This window comes from Ovis canadensis, chromosome 10, assembly GCF_042477335.2.
Source record: "Ovis canadensis isolate MfBH-ARS-UI-01 breed Bighorn chromosome 10, ARS-UI_OviCan_v2, whole genome shotgun sequence".
Taxonomy (NCBI): Eukaryota; Metazoa; Chordata; class Mammalia; order Artiodactyla; family Bovidae; genus Ovis; species Ovis canadensis.
Genome location: NC_091254.1, coordinates 16,782,439 through 16,803,133, shown reverse-complemented (window position 1 = coordinate 16,803,133; position 20,695 = coordinate 16,782,439). Strand labels below are relative to the sequence as shown.

At 39.4% G+C, this 20,695-nt stretch overlaps 1 protein-coding gene across 3 annotated transcripts in view; it reads right to left on the bottom strand.

The window, feature by feature from the left end:
- The window catches only part of DIAPH3 (diaphanous related formin 3), a 562,554-nt gene that overhangs the window by 218,984 nt on the left and 322,875 nt on the right, over positions 1-20,695 (bottom strand). For all 3 annotated transcript variants that reach the window (XM_069602158.1, XM_069602160.1, XM_069602159.1), the window contains one exon: positions 16,865-16,994. In XM_069602158.1, the coding sequence (XP_069458259.1) occupies positions 16,865-16,994 (130 nt within the window). The remainder of the gene's footprint in view (positions 1-16,864; positions 16,995-20,695) is intronic.

Sequence of the window (20,695 nt, the reverse complement as noted above, 5' to 3'; positions counted from 1 at the left end):
CACTCATCATGTAACAAGGATGTTAGGAACCAGGACAAAAGTCAAATGCATAGTTTTTCCTCTGTCCCATGGACATGGCAGTGTGTGTCTGGTCAGCAGGCAGGACCCCAGTGCCTGCAGGGAGGCTGAGAGGGGCGCGCTTCTGATCCACAAGCTGTCCTCAGAGCTGCGTGGCAGCCGTGCCTGCACTCAGCAGGGGCTGGCGGCTCATGACGGAGACAGAGCCGTCCCAGGGAGCGTGTGTTCCTCAGTGGGTGGGAGAAGGGCTTCAGGCAAAGGCTTCTCAGGGAATCCTGGGAGCCCTTCCCAACTCATCGGCAGCCAGCTGGGTCAAGGACAATGTTCTATCGCCGCATGAGTAAAATACGAAGAATCTCACCTCATACTTTTATCTTACTGATATTTCATAAAGATCAACTACTATAATATAGGATGAAGAATTTTTTAAAAAATAAAATGGATTATGAGATGTTAATCTTATTCGGAGAACTCAGTAAGACTCAGTGAATGCCTTAAAGACTGAATCAATACTAAAATCAAAGGAAACAAACAAACAAAAAATCACCACAACTATCATCATTGCCAGGAAAAGTGCTGTAGAAAGAAAAGTTGCTAATTATAAGAGTAAAATGTTTGGAATGTTAGGAAACTCTGGGGCATATTCAAACATCTAAGGTTGGCATCATAAGGAAAAAAAAGGTGTCTCACAAAATGGTTCTGTGACTACTGAACAGATAGAAACCCCATTAAGCCATTACCTAAGCTTCATCAGCTCTACCTGATTACATTATTTGTGCATTATAGTTAAGACAATTTAACCGTATTTGATCAACTTTTCTCTGCTGGTTTTTAAATAAAGACGAAACCACAGTCAGAAGAAAGAAAGGTGCATTCAAGTTCTATGTGAATAAAATACAATTGAATGCACGGGGCCGTCTGATGTATAAACTAAAGAGCATCTAAGAATGTCCTCGGTGCTCTTCAGTAATTATATATACAAAGACAGTAAACTATGTCCAAAGATCTATGTGAGTAACCACATAGATTAACTTGAACATGTCTCAAGTTCTTTGAGGTCAGTGACGATAATTTTTGCTATTAGAAGTCCCAGCTGGAACAGAGAATTTTAAATTGCACTCCTTGAAAGTGTTAATTTACTGGTATCTCTGTATGTGACGTGTATGAATTTTATCTTTCAACTATGTCACATTTCTTGACCAATGAGTTAGTCTTATCTTTTTCTTCCTTTTCATTATTTAGAAGTAACAAAATACAGTCAACATAAAACACAGTTGACTAGATATTTTTAAGGCACTTTCAACTTCTACATTATACTTAGTTTTCAATCAGATGGGATATCCCTCAGTCACCTCAGACACTGTGTGCTTCTCCCCCCAGCCAACCACCCATCTTCAATCTCCAAATGACTGTGGGCAGTAAAACCATAATGCTGTCTCCTGTGCTGGAAACCTGCTAAGTCTTGACCCTTCCTCTCTTGAACCCTCAGATCCAAAGGATCGTGACATCCCTCACATGGTACCTGACAAATGAAACCTCCTTCCTTGCTAAGTTGAACACCACTCAAGGGATCTGGAACACTAATCTCTTTTTTGACCTCTGGTCTCCTACTGTTTCTCTCAGAGCCATATCAAAACTGTACATGGACGTTTTCAGACAAACATTAATTTAAAGATACTCTGTTGCTGCTGCTAAGTCACTTCAGTCGTGTCCGACTCAGTGTGACCCCATAGATGGCAGCCCACCAGGCTCCCCCGTCCCTGGGATTCTCCAGGCAAAAACACTGGAGTGGGTTGCCATTTCCTTCTCCAACGCATGAAAGTGAAAAGTGAGAGGGAAGTTGCTCAGTCGTTTCCGACTCTTAGCGACTCCATGGACCGCAGCCTACCAGGCTCCTCCGTCCACAGGATTTCCCAGGCAAGAGTACTAGAGTGGGGTGCCATTGCCCTCTCTGAAAGATACCTTACCTCTGCTTAAAAACCAGACAAGAAACTCCTTACACAACAACATCAGAGTTCCATTGACAGCGCGGTCCTATTTCCTAACCTGCCTCACTTCACTCCGCAGTCAACTCTTAGTTTGATTCCACCCAATCCCTTTCATCTATTCCTACCTGATCCCGGAAACAGTGTGTCTATCTGCTTTGCCCACTCCACCCAAGTCACTCCTGTTCATTCTTTCACAGTAAGAGGCCAAAACGGCAATCTGGTCCTGGTGACGCGCCCTCCCACCTGTCCTGCCTAGCATCTCTATCTTTGCAAGGATGACAGCCATTACTTTTAGCATGTGTCTTCCTCTCCTAACTGCCCAGGGATTCCCGAGCAGAGACCTATATTTTATGCATCTTTGTACATTGGTTTACATAACACAGGGCAGATACTCAAATATTTGTTGAAAGAATGGATTTTGGGTTTAACCTCTCAAAAGGTTAAAACATTAAAAAGGGAAAATATAACAGGTTAAATATCTAAAACTTTAAAAGCTAAGACACAGACTTTTCTCCAAGTGGCTAGTCATTATGATAATTATACACTAGAGGTGTTAGAAAAGCTCTGAATAAAAGTTAAAATCACAACTATAAATATTTAGATTCAGAAATGATACAAAAATCATGTATATAGGTTCTCTGTAATATGCATCCTCTATGATTTACCACATTAAGATTTCAAATAAAAATGGAGAAATTGCATACATTTATGTAATCTCTGTAATTAAATAATAATCATCTATGAATATCTCCTGGAGGTATTGGTCCTTATTTCATAACAAGTTTACTAAGAAATGTCAGTCATTCTTACATACCATGATACATTACAGAGGAGTTGATGTCTTTGAAGAATGCTTTAAAAGCAACATATTACCAAAAAACAACGTAAACATGCAAACTAAATTACCCTTCCTATTCGAGACACAATTGTTCTATCAGAGAAACTAAAGCCTATAGCATTTAAAGCTCCAAACATAATGATTTTTCCTAGACAACTGTAATAATAAAGCTTTAAGAGTATTTCACAAAACACACATCAAAAATAATACACTGGATGGACATGATGGACAAAAACCTCAGTAGCATTAACAAAATCTTTAATATTAAGTAGGCTGAAGACAAAATCTAAGTTCTAGAGTATCATTATAAAATGCATTATGTTGACAGAAAAGCATAAAACTAAGATAAGATGGTAAAACAGCACAAACTCAAAATAAATTGCAGACTGGTTCATAACAGGCAAGCGTGTAAATTAAAAGAAGCCATGCTACACGACTGGCAGATGATCCTCAGCTTGCCTCCTGCTCAGTTTTTCCTTCATTGTCTTGATTACTGCATGCACGGGAGCATGCTCAGTCACTCAGTCCTGTCCAACTCTGTGGGACCCCATGGATTGTTGTCTGCCAGGCTGCTCTGTCCATGGGATTTTCCAGGCAAGAATACTGGAGTGGGCTGTCATTTCCTCTCCCAGGAGATCTTCTTGTGCCAGGGAGCAAATGTGCATCTCTGGCGTCTCCTGCCTTGGCAAGTGGATTCTTTACCATTGGGCCACCTGCGAAGCCCTGTTCTGATTCTTATTGTTGTTCTTGTTCAGTTGCTCAGTCCTGTCTGAGTCCTTGTGACCCCATGGACTGCAGCACGCCAGGCTTCCCTGTCTATCACTCTGTCTGATTCTTGAGGGGATCCCATATAATAATACATTATAATTTGCATTAGGTATTAATTTGCTTATGTTCCACTTAGGATTTTTCAACTTTATGATGGTGGGGAAAGCTATATGCTTTCAACAGAAACCATACTTTAGACCTTGAATGTTGCTCTTTCTCTGGGCTAGCAATGCGTGGGACATGCTCTCATGATGATGGAGAGCAAGCTGCAGCAGCTCCCAGTCAGCCCATGTGGGTGAAGAATTAATATACTTACGATCTGTACCCACAGAACTACTCTGGTTTTCACTTGCAGGACAGTAATCCATACACAGTATGAGATATTCAACACCTTCTTATAAATTAGGCTTAGTGTTAGATGATTTTGCCCAACTAGAGGTGAATACGAGTGTTCTGAACATGTTTAAGTTAGGCTAAGGTAAGCTGTAATCTTTGGTTAGGCATATGTATTCAATGAGTTTTCAACTTAGCTTCAACTTGTGAGGGTTTATCTGAGTGTAACATCATCAAAAGTCAAGGAAGATCTGTTCAGACAATGAGGGGTTTTTTTGGTTACATTTTTCTACACATCACACTGCAAGGGAATCACCTCTCTCTGCGGTGGAGTCTAGAGGAAGGAAAGGCAGAGAAAGAGAAGGCAGGCAGAGGAGAGGAGGGGCACAGCAGTGGCGGGCTCTGGTCGGCCCTGCAGAGCCACGTCACCCACGTCAGGGCAAGAGCAGCAGCCCTGCCCTCCACAACCAGACTGCCCTCCTCTAACACAAGACTGTTAGAAGAGAAAGCAGTACTGATGGGAGAAGTCTATCTAATGGAAAACCATATTACCTAAAAGAAGCTGACAACTCCTTTCTACTAATAAGATGTTCAAGACTATGGTAAGTACTATACAAAACAGACCAATAATAGAGAGGTTTGTAACACTATTCAAAACGTTCCCTCAAGATAATGATTTTGTGCACGTGTGTGTGGGAGGGAGGTTCAGATGGTAAAGAACCCATGTGCAGTGCAGGAGACCTGGGTTCCATCCCTGGTTCCAGAAGATCTCATGGAGAAGGGAATGCAACCCACTTCAGTATTCTTGCGTGGAGAATTCCATGGACAGAGGAGCCTGGCAGGCTACTTTATGGGGTCGCAGAGTTGGACATGACTGACTAAACACACACACACATGGTAAATATTAAGAATAGACTGATTCGCAAATTGTGCAATGAGTTTTCATGTATGGCTACAGGAGACCATGCAGGCTGACAAGTCCTGGACTGTGTATCTCTGAACTTGAAACATGACAATTATTTTTGTGCTGCTTAGATCTTTGCCTTGAACTCCAACTGAGGGTTGAATATCTTTCCTTAATGTTTAATAGGCATCTTAAACTCACATTTTCAAACTGGAACTTATCTTCCTCCTGGACGATGCTCCTGCATCTCAGTAAATGATTGGTGTTATGACTCCCCTCTTTCCCGCATACCCCACACATCCAGTCCCAGAATAAATTCAGTTGGTTCTACCTTCAATGTAGATGCTTTGCTTAAACCCTCTCACCTCCAAGCTACCTCTTCCTGGTCCCAGCCAACATTCTTTCTCCCTGGGATTCTTATTACAGCATCAAGTGGTTTCACTGCTTCTGGCACTGCTCTCCATTTTCCCCAACAGAGCAGCCAAAGCAATCCTTTAAAAATGCAAGTCAGCTGTCACTCTTTTGCTCAGAACCCTTCCGATGGCTCCCCATCTCAGAGCAAAATCAAAGTCCTTACAACGACCAGCGAGTCCCATGGGATGTCACCTCTCTGATCATATCTCCTGTTACACACTTCTCCACCCTCAATCCCAGGTCACATCTGTACCTACGGCTCAGGTGCCTGTGCGCCCCTCTTGTTACTTGCTTCTCTCACAGACCTTGTGTTACCTCCTCACACTTTGTCACGTTTTCATGCAAAGGTCTTCTCTGATCTCTTAACTTAAATTGCAAAAAAAAAAAGTACCTGGCCTAGAATTCCACAGCTAACCACCCAACATGATATACACTGACTTTTCTCTGGAACATATAAATTTCAAGAGACCAGAGACTTCTTTTGTGTTCATGTACTCTATCCAGTGGGCTTCCCTGCTGGCTTACGGTAAAGAATTCGCCAGCCAATGCAGGAGCCGTGGGTTCAGTCCCTGGGTCGGGAAGATCCCCTGGAGAAGGAGACGGCAGTGCACTCAGTGTTCCTGTCTGCAAGATCCCATGGACAGCGGAGCCTGGTGGGCTATAGTCCATGGGGTCACAGAGGAGGGGAACATGACTTAGCAGCTAAACCACCACCACCACAACTCTATCCAGTACCCCAAATGGCACCGGAGACAGAAGATATATTCAAAAAGCAACTCATCAAATACGGACTGAATGAATGCATCATATATGAGCCGCTGTCACCATTTTTTCTGTCACTCAAAGTCAGTCTAAGACTTATTCTTTTCTGTTTGGTTGATTGTTTTCTGTTAGTCTAATCCTTATTAGTACAAGTGCCTAGGACAGTGTTTCCTAGGCAGTGAGAATTTAATAAACATTTTGAAAAGAATCCTTTCAAAACACATCAAAAACTATTAATGAACACTATTTCTTTTTTCCGGAGAATATGTAGTTTGATAGACAGCTGCTGAGAAGCTGCCATCATGGTGACAGACATTTACATGCCACAAGGGTCTACAACTGATCAATTCTAAATCTCTGCTTCTGAGAAGAGAGCGGAAGGTTATCTAAGAAGACATTTTCTTCAGGTTTTCCTATAAAGCGGAATAAAATATTTTTGAATGTTTCTATTATTTCTATCATTTATGATCAGTATTAGTTCATATTTCCATATGGCATTTCTGAATAATCCTGGGCTAATAAACTTGATTTCACATAACATGCAAATACCTGCAGAAAAAAAGAACTATAAATCGTTGAAGACCTGCTGGAGACTACCTGGTTTCAAAGGCTATTTAGTGGTAGAAACCTTTTTTTTTTTTTTTCAAAAGAAACCTTCTATCAAACTTCGAAATACGAAACAAAACTCTAGTGTCAGGCTGCAGCACAGAGGGTAAAGAGAATCCATTTTCCAAATTCCACTCCCTATGCTGATGTATCCAACTGGTGAAAATGCACTGGGCTATACATTTATGATTTGTGCAAATTCTTTTATGTATGTTATTCCATAATTTTTAGAAAAGGACAAAAGTCTTTCAACAACATAAATCTACAAAATTCTTGGTCCTGTATGCTAACACTTGCATACATTTCAGGCAAGATGCAGCTGGAATCCGTTCAAACAATTTTTGAGAATATATATTAAAATTAATAATACATTAGTCACAGAGATCCATGTTTACCTGCATCATTAATAACAGCATCGGAAGATGTGTGTAAATAAGAAATAATCACTGAAAAGCAACAGCAACAACTACTACTACAAATGCAGAGAATATTTACACACTGCTTACTAGGTGCTATATATAATTTTATAAATATTTACACACAGAAACCTATGGAGTCCTCACATCAAAGCTCTAAATTAAATACTAGTATCATCCCCGTTCAGACGTAAGAAAACAGGGCCCAGAGAGGATGAGAAATGGGCAGTTGGGAGTTTACACCCCAGCTGTCTAGTCTCAGAGTCTATGATGGTAACAACAGCCTCTCCCTTAATATAAGGCAGAACTATTCTGAAAGAGATGGGAATACCAGACCACCTGACCTGCCTCTTGAGAAATCTGTATGCAGGTCAGGAAGCAACAGTTAGAACTAGATATGGATCAACAGACTGGTTCCACATAGGAAAAGGAGTATGTCAAGGCTGTATATTGTCACCCTGCTTATTTAACTTACATGCAGAGTACATCATGAGAAACGCTGGGGTGGAAGAAGCACAAGCTGGAATCAAGATTGCCAGGAGAAATATCAATAGCCTCAGATATGCAGATGACAACCACCCTTATGGCAGAAAGTGAAGAGGAACTCAAAAGCCTCTTGATGAAAGTGAAAGAGGAGAGTGAAAAAGTTGGCTTAAAGCTCAACATTCAGAAAATGAAGATCATGGCATCTGGTTCCATCACTTCATAGGAAACAGATGGGGAAAGAGTGTCAGACTTTATTTTTTGGGGTTCCAAAATCACTGCAGATGGTGACTGCAGCCATGAAGTTAAAAGATGCTTACTCCTTGGAAGGAAAGTTATGATCAACTTAGACAGCATATTAAAAAGCAGAGACATTATTTTGCCAACAAAGGTCCATCTAGTCAAGGCTATGGTTTTTCCTGTGGTCATGTATGGATGTGAGAGTTGGATTGTGGAGAAAGCTGAGTGCTGAAGAACTGAAGAACTATGGTGTTGGAGAAGACTCTTGAGAGTCCCTTGGACTGCAAGGAGATCCAACCAGTCCATTCTGAAGGAGATCAGCCCTGGGATTTCTTTGGAAGGAATGATACTAAAGCTGAAACTCCAGTAATTTGGCCACCTCATGCGAAGAGTTGACTCATTGGAAAACACTCTGATGCTGGGAGGGATTGGGGGCAGGAGGAGAAGGGGACGACAGAGGGTGAGATGGCTGAATGGCATCTCCAACTTGATAGACATGAGTTTGAGTGAACTTCAGGAGTTGGTGATAGACAGGGAGGCCTGGAGTGCTGTGATTCATGGGGTCGCAAAAAGTCGGACACAACTGAGTGACTGAACTGAACTGATCATGGTTTTATTTCACTCACTGAAGTCATTTATTAGAACTATTGCAATCATCACTACCTGTCAATAAAACCTCTTTAAACTCAGAGGCATGTTAATAAATTTCAGTTTTAATTGCTTCACAAGCTCATCAACAATAACCCTTAAATGCCCAAACATTTCACAACTTAATATAAATGTGTACCATATATAAACCTAACAGTGTAGTTACCCTTATTTTATAATTAGTTTTTATAATTAATTTTAGTGTCATTTTATAATACTCAGAGATGATGGTGCTACCTCCATGCCCTTGTGGGAGTGATGGCAAGGACGGCAGGATTCGGTTGAGTAGTGTCTCCCAAACTCCACATCTGCCCAGAACAGAATGTGACTTATTTTCCAACAGGATCTTTGTAAAGAATTAAAGATCTCAAGATGAAATCATCTTGGATCTTGGGTAGGACCTAAATCAAATGACTGGTGTCTTTGTAGTGAGAAGTGAGAATACAGGGGCACAGAGAAGAAAGCACCATGAAAACGGAGGGCAGAGCAACGCAAGACTTGCCAGCAGCCACCAGCAGCTGAGAGAGAGGCACTGGATGGCTCCTCCCCAGAGGCTCCAGAAGAACCCAATCCTTCCAACACCTGTATTTCTGTATTCCTAAACAGCTAGGTACTAAATTTATGCTGTTTAAAGCAACCTGGAGTGTAGTGATAGCTCATGGCAGCCCTAGGAAACTAATACAACTACTAATTCAAGACTCTGCAAGCTGTATTAACAGTCTGGTTCTGGGAAGCAGTTAGCAGCTCTACCTTCAGCATCTTTTCAGCTCCACGACTCTTCACCCAGTTGGTTACATGTCAACCTTGTGAGTAATGAAATTCAGCAGCCAGCCATAACTGTATTTGCTCCATCCACTGCATAGGTGTCTTTATAGTACATAGATTTGTCATATTTAATCTATCCTTCAGAACACCCTGGAGTTTTATCTACCTAGTTTGTAATTTCCCACTTCATGTTGCAAAACAGAAGTGCAGTAAATACTGCTTTCCACCCAGAAGCCTAAGAAAGCTCCAAGACCTTGGCTTGTCCCTGTTGCCCCTGTCCTGTTACTTGATGCTAGCTCTGGCTCTTAGGTGATGCTGACAGAACTGTTCAAGTAGCTATTGCAAATCTGCAGGAGGACAAAAGTCTGCAAACACTGTAAACTGTTAGTTTCTCAAAAAGATTAACACTGTATTGATGCCACTTTCAGTCCACTAACCTCCAAAAAGATATAGAGGTCTTCCTGATGCAGTTTTCTCCTTCATCATCATCTATCAGCCCAAGCAGCAGCCAATTCAGGAAATGTTCCCGGCTCCATATCTCAGAAAGCAATCTTTAACTGCAAGTAGTTCCTTCATGCCAGTGTATTTCAATGTCAGTCTACAGAGTCCTTAATCCTTGTAGAGATTTTAGCCATAGTCTTTCTATATTCCTTTCTGCTGCCTTCCAAAACGGTTTACATTTGTACTATAAAAGAGTGTAATATTTACAACCTCACCTGCAAGTTGCCAATTTCAACTTTTGATGCCAGATTTACATAGATAGTCCGTGGAAATAAACAGGCAAGATTTAAGTAAAATGCTGCTCACCAAACAACTTAAACCTATTGGTTTAAGCAGTACACCATATTCCCAGTGCACTATAAATATTTTTCATAAATGTTGCAATTACCTTGTGAATGGTTCAGTTGTATTTCATCATACCCTTTTATGTTAAAAGTATTAACTTAAGCCAGAAAGAAAAACACCAATACAGTATACTAACACATATATATGGAATTTAGGAAGATGGCAATGACGACCCTGTATGCAAGACAGGAAAAAAGACACAGATGTGTATAACGGACTTTTGGACTCAGAGGGAGAGGGAGAGGGTGGGATGATTTGGGAGAATGGCATTCTAACATGTATACTATCATGTAAGAATTGAATCGCCAGTCTATGTCTGTCGCAGGATACAGCATGCTTGGGGCTGGTGCACGGTGATGACCCAGAGAGATGTTATGGGGAGGGAGGTGGGAGGGGGGTTCATGTTTGGGAACGCCTGTAAGAATTAAAGATTTTAAAATTTAAAAAATAAAAAACTAAAAAAAAAAGTATTAACTTGTTGAATGTAAAATTTTACATAAATGGTTCTTTTAGTAAGTATATGCAAACCTACATGTGAAGTGCCTCTTTAAAATAAATTTATTTTTCATCATTTTTAGTTTGTAGTAATATTAAAATTATTTTACAATTCCTGACTATACATATTAGATGGCTAGAGATGGTCAAAATAGATCATTGAGACATAACTAAACAGGAGTCACAGACTAGCTTTTTGACATAGCCTCTTACTCTCCATCTATATGCAGAATAATATTTTCACTATTTCCACATGCTAATAAAAAAAAGGGTAAAGCCATCTTTCATATCTCAATTTTGGAAAAGTGTCAATAGATAATTCAGGGTTCAACTAGTCTTTGTTGGCTACTTGCTTACAAGAAAAATTCAACTATTATATAGTAGCAAAACAGAGAGAGTGGTAAAGACATATATGCAGATGTAGTGAACACAAGACATGATGAAACAAAACTGAAACTTGTAAATTTAGCTCAATGTAAAGGAATGCATTCTAAAATAAAATCCAGGATATGTAAGAACACACTCTGAAAATTAAATGTAAACACTCAGGAATATATTTATTTAGAATGCCTCAATATTTCCTCATACATATACTAATTTATGTGTCATGCCTATTCAAGAAAGAATTGATGCATATTTATAATAATTATTTAAAATCACGTGATAATTCACCGTCTGTATAAGATGCTCTGCTATTCCTGAACTGATTACTAGTGAACACCCAACACTGTAGGCCTATAATTGTTTCTTCAAGTTATCTGATAAAGTCAAAGATCATGCAGCATAGGCCACTCTGGGTTTCCTAGGGACTTAGTGGTAAAGAATCCACCTACCAAGCAGGGGACGCAGGTTCAGTCCTTGGATCAGAAAGATCCCTTGGAGAAGGAAATGGCAACCCATTCCAGTATTCTTGTTTGGGAAATCCCATGTACAGAGAAGCCTGGCGGGCTACAGTCCATGGGGTCACAAAAGAGTCGGACACAACTTAGCAACTAAACAAGAACACAAAACAGGCCATTTTAATGCCAAGAAACTAAGCAAGTTATTATATTAATTTGTAAGCTTGATTTCTCCTGAAGCACCTCTCCTTGGCTCGTACTCTCTCTCGTGCACTCACAGGGCTGGTCTTTGTATGCTCAGCCATGATGTCTCCTCTGTGTATTCAAATTGCCTTTTCTTATAAGGACACAAGTCAGACTGTATTAGCACCCACCCTGAGGGTCCCATTTTAACTTAATCACCAGTTTAAGGGCCCTATCTCCATATACAGTCACATTCTGAGGTACTAGGTTCAACATATGAAGAGGTTCAACATATGAAGGGCTTCAACATATGGTGACAGAATTCAGCCCATAACAATGTATTTTGTGCTCTTCATCGACAATTCAGTTAAAGCAATATCCTATATGGTTTTTTCTTTTAACTAAATCATATTATAAATGCCACCCCACCCCCACTAATGTGTCCTGTCACATTATTTCATTGTATTGGTGGGCATACACACTAATGTGCATATTCATAAAACTCTAGTATTTTACAGTTGATCTGAAATACCAAAATAATTATCCTGCAAAACTATGAGACACCAACATTAGTCTTCATGACACAATGGTTCCAAAAATTATGTTAGCTGTGTTGTTACTTTTGTTGCACAATAAATATTTTTATATATTTACAATATATACTTAAAATATAAAATGAAGCTGAAATAATAACAAATACTGAATATCTAAAATATATATCCAACTTGCTAATACATTTTTAATTGTCATTTTTGGAAGTCTATAGCATAAAGAGGTTAATGGAAGACTTTGAAAATGCTTTCTGCTTGTTATAGCAGATGAATTGGAAATTTTCATATACTGTGCATTTCCAGGTGGCAGCCACCTGGAAATTAAGCGCTCTAAATGCTCACAGTAGGTGAATAAAAGACAAACATTCGGTATTTAGTAAGGCATTTATCATAAAATGTTGGAAAGTCATGAGGAATTGAAAACCAGGAGATGTATTTGACTGACATATATTTGGGTCAGACCAAGGAATTACTAGCTAAAAGCAAACAAACAGCCTTAAAAGCAGAGAGGTCTATAAAATGGAGCAAACAAAAACTCAAATATAAAGCATCAAATAATGCTCGTGAAAGCTGAAAATGTAGAAATGGAAAAAGTTAAAAAAAAAAAAAAAGAAATGGGCAATCATTAAACCCACTTTGAAAACACACTGAGTATTACCCTCTCTCTGGAAGCTACTTCCTTTCTCAGCAGTTCCAGGAATAGTGTTGAACACAGAGTAGTAGTCCTTAAACAGTGGTCTAAGACTTTCTGGAAAATCTAAAAATTTACCCGTAAACACAGACTGGAATACACAGACACTTAGGTGAGGCTCTCAGCAAGCACCAGGAAGAAGCAACAAAGGGAAAGGACATTTCCTGTAAGGTTCCTAACACAGGAGAGAGTGAGAGGCCTTTCCAGCACAGCAGCCACTCCCCACGGAAACTACCACGCATTCTCAGCTGAGGTGCTAAGGGCTGCAAAGAGTCACGGAAATGAGAAAAAGGAAATCAGAAGAAAGTGGGCCAAGAAGGATTTTTTCAAGTAAATCAAATTTGGAGAGGAGACAGTAAGGGAGGCGTAATCAAGAGCCACATTTATAGTAAAGGGTGATCTATACACTGCAACATAGCTGGAGACTGAAAAGTAAGCTGCTGGATATACAAGTGTGGAGCTTAGAAGGAAGTCTAGAAAAAAATGTGTAAGTCATTAATTTAATGATTCTATTTAAGCCCTTGGGGACTAAAGAGATCACCTAAGGAGAAGCTACAGGGAGAAAAAAAGGGAAGGACTCAATATCAGACCAGTAATAACAGCACTGCTGAAAAGGTGTATAGAAGAAGTCAAATATGTGAGGAGAAAAGGGAGGAGTCAGTTGGGACAGAAGTCAGATGAGAGTAAGGTAACTGGAGCTACACCAAGACAGAACCACACCTTGGACCAGAAGCAAGATAGTCCACAGTTCCTGACACAGTAGTCACACAGCACGTGCTTGTCGAATGAATAAGTGAGTTCCAAAACACATTAGCGTGGCATCTCGAGAATTCCAGGTTAACTATCTAGGGAAGAATGGAAATATCTGGAAGACCTGTATTAGCAATACTAGTAATAACAGTAGTGTTAGCTGCTCAGTCATGTCTGACTCTATGACCCCAGGGACTGTAGCCCGCCAGGCTCCTCTGTCCATGGAATGCTCCAGTTGGTATTAGAGTGGGTTGTCATTCCCTTCTCCAGAGGATCTTCCTACCCAGGGATCAAACCCAGGTCTCCTGCATTGCAGGCAGATTCTTTACCACCTGAGCCACCAGGGAAGAGCTATAATACCCTAAAAGGACATGGGTTCAACAAGGTGAAATTGTAAATTTACCTTGGTATTATTTTAATACATTTCAAAATCCCCAAAGTTTGGTCATATTTTCTAATCATTAGTAAAATATCATTCCAATTTAATGATGAAATTATTGTGAAATAATCAGTAACACCATCATGGATTAGAGTTCATTAATTTCAACTGTTTAGACCAGGGGAAAATGTATCCAACCCTTAGAAATCCATAAAGGAAAGAAATATTACAATGGTATACAGAAATACAATAATGACCCAAAATATTTTCACTGAAATACAACAGAAAAGCTGTAAGCCATTATCTTTTAGCAGAGAAGCAGCCCTAATGAAGTAGATTCTTGAAAATTGTCATACGGGTAAGCTCATTAGTTGTAATGAAAGTTCTCCCTGCTGATCCAGGAGTACCTAATGGCCAGGATTTGTTGTGTCTCAAAAACAAAGATACTTTTTAATTCATGTGATAGCTCATTGAGGAGACTTCAAATCTGGAAACTTTCAAATGATGATATAAAATACAAGAGCATGAAAACTTTCAAAAAAAAACATAGACTCATTTCATCTAAAACATTATATTTGTTCCTCTAAAATATCATCCATTAATAAGGTAATACAATCACAAAAAGAAATTAGGCGCAACAATCACCTACACTATAAAAAAATTTTCTCAGTGATGGCTTTTCTATTTCAAATATGAAGTCGGCTGCTCCCCATGAAACTCGTTCACGGTATCTGCTGACCCATACACATATGCATGCCTCTACTTTAACAGATGGAAACTAAATCCTCCAAGGGCCAAAATGCCCCCACAGAAACACCGAAAGAGAAAGCAGAAGAATCTCATTACCAAGTTACAACTCTGCAAGCAAGCCCTTATGAAAGTTAAACATTTTTCAAAAGCAAAATATAATATTTATACTGGATTTTTACCACAGTCAAATAAGTCAAAATAGATAAATGATATTTTGAAAGCTTAATTCATGGCAAAAACTGTTAGAAAATAAGTTTACTGTAAAAAATACATCTGAGAACTCACACAGTGGCACAGCGGATAAGCATCAGCCTGTCAATGCAGGGGACACAGGCTCGAATCTGTTCTGGGAAAGTTCCACGTGCCTCAGGGGCAATGCAGCCTGCACACCTAGAGCCTGTGTTCCACATCACGAGAAGGCACCTCAGGGAGAGGCCCGCACACTGAGACCAGGAGCAGTCCCAGCCTGCCACAACTAGAGAAAGCCTAGGCGCAGCGAAGGAGACCCAGCACAACCCCAATAAAGATGTAAGTAAAAACTTTATTTTCAAAAAAGGAGATCTGAAAGAGAAGCATATTTCAGCTGACTGTTCAGTTTTAGAACTAGTAGAAAAGATGGTGAAGTGATCAGAAATCCAAGCTGTTATTATCAGAAAAGGCCCACACTGATTTAATTCTTTTTAAAGACCTAATGCTGGTATAAGCTGTTATAATAACTACTCAACCATCTTTTCCACAGAAAAAGAAATTCCTCCATACTTCAAGGCACTTGGTAACACTTTTTCCTCTGTTACTTATCAAGCTTAACGTTCATCAAGAAAACCCACTTTCAATTCTTTTTCATCCTGTATACTCAAATTTTATTCCAAAATTTCAGAAAATTCTTTTTAAGAATATTATCATCCTTGAATTAATGAACTTAATCACTGAAAAGCTATTTTGAGTATCAGTGAGTCAATTTTAATGTTTTTTCTTTTCTTCTTTGTGCCCTTTTGCTCAATCTCACATTGATTATTATGAGAAAATTATTTGGAGTATTTTCCCTTCTTAAATTCCCTTAAAACATTTACACTTAGACATACAGACATTATCTTCTTATGCCAAGAACATTTTATGGAAGCACAAGTGCAAACTAAGGAATAATCCAATGTCATTAGAACATTAGACTACAAGAGAGAAAAGTTTAAAAATTTACTTTATGTCTTAAAAAAACAGATTAATTGTTTCCAACTGTTTTTTTCTGCAACAGCTGTACAAGATATATACTTGAAAGAAATATATATCTCAGGAAAACATGTGAAAGAATTTCTCATGCAGTCACATGCCTCTCTGCAAAATAAGTGCTACAAACCCCACTTTATAGAAGAAATAGTTTCATAGGAGTATAAAGTGAAACAAGTGATTTTTAAAAGAAATATTCACTATAATGCAGGAAAAAAGTATTCTTCTTTAAGTTGATAAATAACCAGTGGCCTACACATAAAGAATACAGATATTCTCCCAGTCCAAATGAAGTACCATCCAAACTATATATCCATACATTTGTATATATTCATACACATGTGCACTCATAAATTCAGTTTTGGAGTCAAGTTTTTTCCCACAGAACCGATTTGATATACAACCTAGATTCTTCAGATGATCAAAAAATTGCCTAAGTCATATTCAAGGCAAATAGAAATATCAATAAGGCCTATTCTTTCTCTGAACCTTTCTATAACCAGACATAAATCCACAGTGGGGATAAGGAGGTTAGAACCTGGGGCTTTAGGGAGGAGTGACTGGAATCTCTGGCAGCTTGGTACCTGCAGGAGCAAAGGAAGCATACTCAGATGGAGATTCAGAATTCAGGCCAAGGGGACGCTGCCTACAGGTGCTTGGCTCAGATTCACACTCATCCCAGGTGTCTAGGAGTGACACCCATGCAGGCCACAGGGCAGGGCGCAGGAGAGCTGGGCTGCAAGTGTTCACGAGCTCCCAGCTTCTGAACAGAGGGTCTCATTACCCAAGCAAACTAAACTCACAGCTGCAGAAATGACAATTTATAAAGTAAATGTCCTGTAACTTTCTAATTTTAAAATGATGCATTCAGTATGAAAACATTGTGACAGAGGCAAGTATGTTCAAATCAAAGGCATTATTTTCTATACCAACTTAAGACCCAGAATATGAAAATATTTTCTATAAAAGCACAAACCTTTGCTAGCTTTGTCCAAATGTCCCAAATCATCCACAAAATTCAGGATATCAGGATGCTTTTCTTCACATATTTCCACAAGAAAATGAAGAAGTGTTGTTTTCTGATCTGCTGATTTTGTGTCCTTTAGCTAAACAGAATGAGAGGGAGAAAAAAATATAGAGAATCAAAAATATTTTGATAGTCTTTTTATTTAAATAATGTTAATCCTGTTTTTTTATAGATAAGAAATAAATCAGTTCTAAAACTAGTTAATGCTGTTTTTGAAAGCCAATGTTTAAACACTTGAAAAGCTACTTATCATATATTGTTCTTTGGTCTAAATCATTAATATCTCCCGTAAAGAAGGAACAAGCTTAATTCAATCTAGTATGCAATATTTCATCGGGGGAAAATATATGGTAAAATGCTCAGGAAAACAGGACAACCTAACAATCTATATAATATTAGCACTTAGAGCAGCCTCACACACTTGTTCATCTTTTCATTTGGCACATATTTATAGAATGCCTGCTAGATACTACAGGAGTTGGAGATGGAACAACAAACAAGTCATTCCTCAGGAAGCCGTTTAGTGTAAAAAAAAGGAAAATATGTATTTCTTCCAATGTGATGAAGAGTATGGTAAAAATAATCACACAGTGCGCCTAGGACGACAGGGTACCTAAACTGAACAGCAGCAGACAGTTAGTGGCATGAGGCACAGAAGCAAAGCCAAAACCTCAAAGGCACAGAATCAGAGCATTTGAATAAGATGGAAGATGAGGAAGAAAGCGGCACTTGAGAGGAGTCTAAGTGACTCCAGAATTAAAGTGTATGTTGGGAGGAGACGGAAGTAGAGAGAGTAGAAAGAAGTCTGAGAAGGAAAAAGCCAGAAAATTAAGAAAGGCACCATTCTGTGGATAAAGAATTCTGATCCCTAAGACCTGGGAGGTTTTTAAGTAGATGAGAGATAATCAGGCGTACATTTTAGAAAGATCCTTCTAGCACAATGTGGATAAAAGATTAGAGCAAGGGTAAGCACAGAGCACGAAGAATGATTTTTAAAGCTGCAGTAATAATCCAGGCAGTGAAAGAAAACAGACTGCACTGCGGTAACGCCTTTGGCATGAGATAAGGGGACAAGGTGGGCACGGACCCGCACGTGAGGCCATTCACCGAAGCTGAACAGGGAGGGCGAGGAGAAAGGCCTGGGCAGGGCAGAGGGAAAGGACTGCTTCGGTTTGGGACAAGGGAGCTTGAAGCTTCTGAGTAACATCTAAGTGCAGACGTTGGGAAATGATGGAGATGTATGTAAGTGTAGCACAATCTTTCATTATATTTCATTTCTTAACCTATTTTTCATTATAGCTGACTAAGATTTTCGGGCATGTTTTTCCTAATCATTTGTAAATATGAAATTTAAAAATTATACATACACTGTATATCTGCTTCTGTACTCCATGGACATCTAGGCTTTACACAAAAAGAATGTAAGACAGGAAAGACAATTTTGCTCCCTAAGAACCAACTTTTTATCCCTTGAGGGAGATAAACTGTAGAGAATACTTAGTTAGAATTTACAGGACTGAACTATTCTAGGAGTACCAGTTTGTGAGCTCTTGGTCTCCAAAGCTAAAGAAACACAAATAAGTATAAAAATAAAAGAAAGGAGAACAGGGACTCGAAGAGACGACCAGGATGGATTGACCCTACACCAAAGGGACCAGGCTACAAACCAGGTATAAACAGCGGTCAGCTTGGGTTTTGTCAGTGGTGAGGGCACGGGGTACCGAGAGTAAAGAAGCAAATACACAACCTGGTAGTGTTCCCTACGAATGAGTAATGAACGAAATCAGATAAATACATGGCAGGAAAAAAATCAGGATTTAATTTAGAGCTGGTGAGATTCCTGCTATATGTAACTGCACAGTCCTACTTACTTGCTTCCCTTTCAATAATTTCCTACTTTAATATATATTAAATCTATGGTTTTTCCAGTAGTCATGTATGGATGTGAGAGTTGGACTATAAAGAAAGCTGAGCACCGAAGAATTGATGCTTTTGAACTGTGGTATTGTCTTGAGAGTCCCTTGGACTGCAAGGAGACCAAACCAGTCAGCCCTAAAGGAAATCAGTCCTCAATATTCACTGGAAGGACTGATGCTGAAGCTGAAACTCCAGTACTTTGGCCACCTGATGCGAAGAGCTGACTCACTAGAAAAGACCCTGATGCTGGTAAAGGTTGAAGGCGGGAGGAGAAGGGGACAACAGAGGATAAGATGGATGGATGGCATCACTGACTCGATAACATGAGCTTGAGCAAACTCTGGGAGTTGGTGATGGGCAGGGAAGCCTGGCATTGGGTGGCATCATTGTCTCAACGGACATGAAAGTGAAAGTGTTAGTCACTTAGTTGTGTGAAATTCTTTGTGACCCCATGGACTATAGCCCACCAGGCTCCTCTGTCCATGGAATTCTCCAGGCAAGAACACTGAAACAGCTTGCCATTCCCTTCTCCAGGGGATCTTCCCAATCCAGGATTGAACCCGAGTCTCCTGCACTGGAGGAGGATTCGTTACAATCTGAGTGCCCAGGGAAGCCCCCGATGGACATGAGTTTGAGCAAATTCCAGGAGAGAGTGAAGGACAGGGAAGGCAGGTGTGCTGTAGTCCACAGGGTCTCAAAGAGCTGAACACAATGGAGTGACTGAACAACAATAATATACGTATATAAGTATACATACACACACAGATATATACATATATCCATATGTATTTTTTCAAACTCTATGTCAATAAATATTATATCACTATCAGAAAAATATCAAATGAACGTTACTATCCAATTGTGGCAGAAACAGATATTCTGGGACATCACAAACACAAACATGCACAATATACTGATGCAAAAACTATCGTGTCCCTGGAAATACAGAGCTACTCAAACACAGATGTGATCTTCACACGGTTTTCGCATGATTACTCCTACGATAGGTTCAAACGCTACACAGGCCTCTGCAAACCAAACGTGCAAACCAAAAGAATGGTTCCTGGCATTTAAAAAACTAACGGATACGAACAGAGTCTACTACATGATGCCTTTTAAAAGGCATATAAAAGACAACATCCACCTGTTTTGAAATACTGTTCCTCAAAAACTGACTCTGATCACTAACCAGACCGATGGCCACTAACATGTGTGAATGACCTGCTAAAAGATAACACTAAAACTGGCCTTTAACTAGTTACGTTGCCTTGGGCAAGATATTAGAAATCAGATGCACACAAGATATTAGACCTCAAAATGAGAATATCGAACTGGAAAGGAAAAGGAAATTCTAAATTTATCTTCCACTTCAAAAATATTAAATATACATTATAGTGGATATAAGAGTTAATAGATATTGTAAAATCTGTCTTAAAAAATACAAAGAAACCTATTTGCAATCTCAGTTCAGAAGTTATTTTTACATGCTTGAGTCAGAATCTTTCAGTCTCAACTTTCTTATAAACTGAGAATATTAATATAATTTATAAAAGTTACCTTTCACCTCTACAATTTCATACATAATATTAGTTTTAATGGATAAGGCTAGAGTAAAAGTATCAAACTCTCACAAATAACAACAGTTTTCCCCAGCACAACAAAGAGTCAGCATAAACAACTATCATTTCTTTTTGTTTTTGGTTCACTGGAGAAGTGGAGAGTTCTGATGGAGAGTTCTGATAAAACGTGGTCCACTGGAGAAGAGAATGGAAAACCATGGAAAATGGAGAACCCCATTAACAGTATGAAAAGGCAAAAACATAGGACACTGACAGATGAACTCCCGAGGTCGATAGGTGCCCA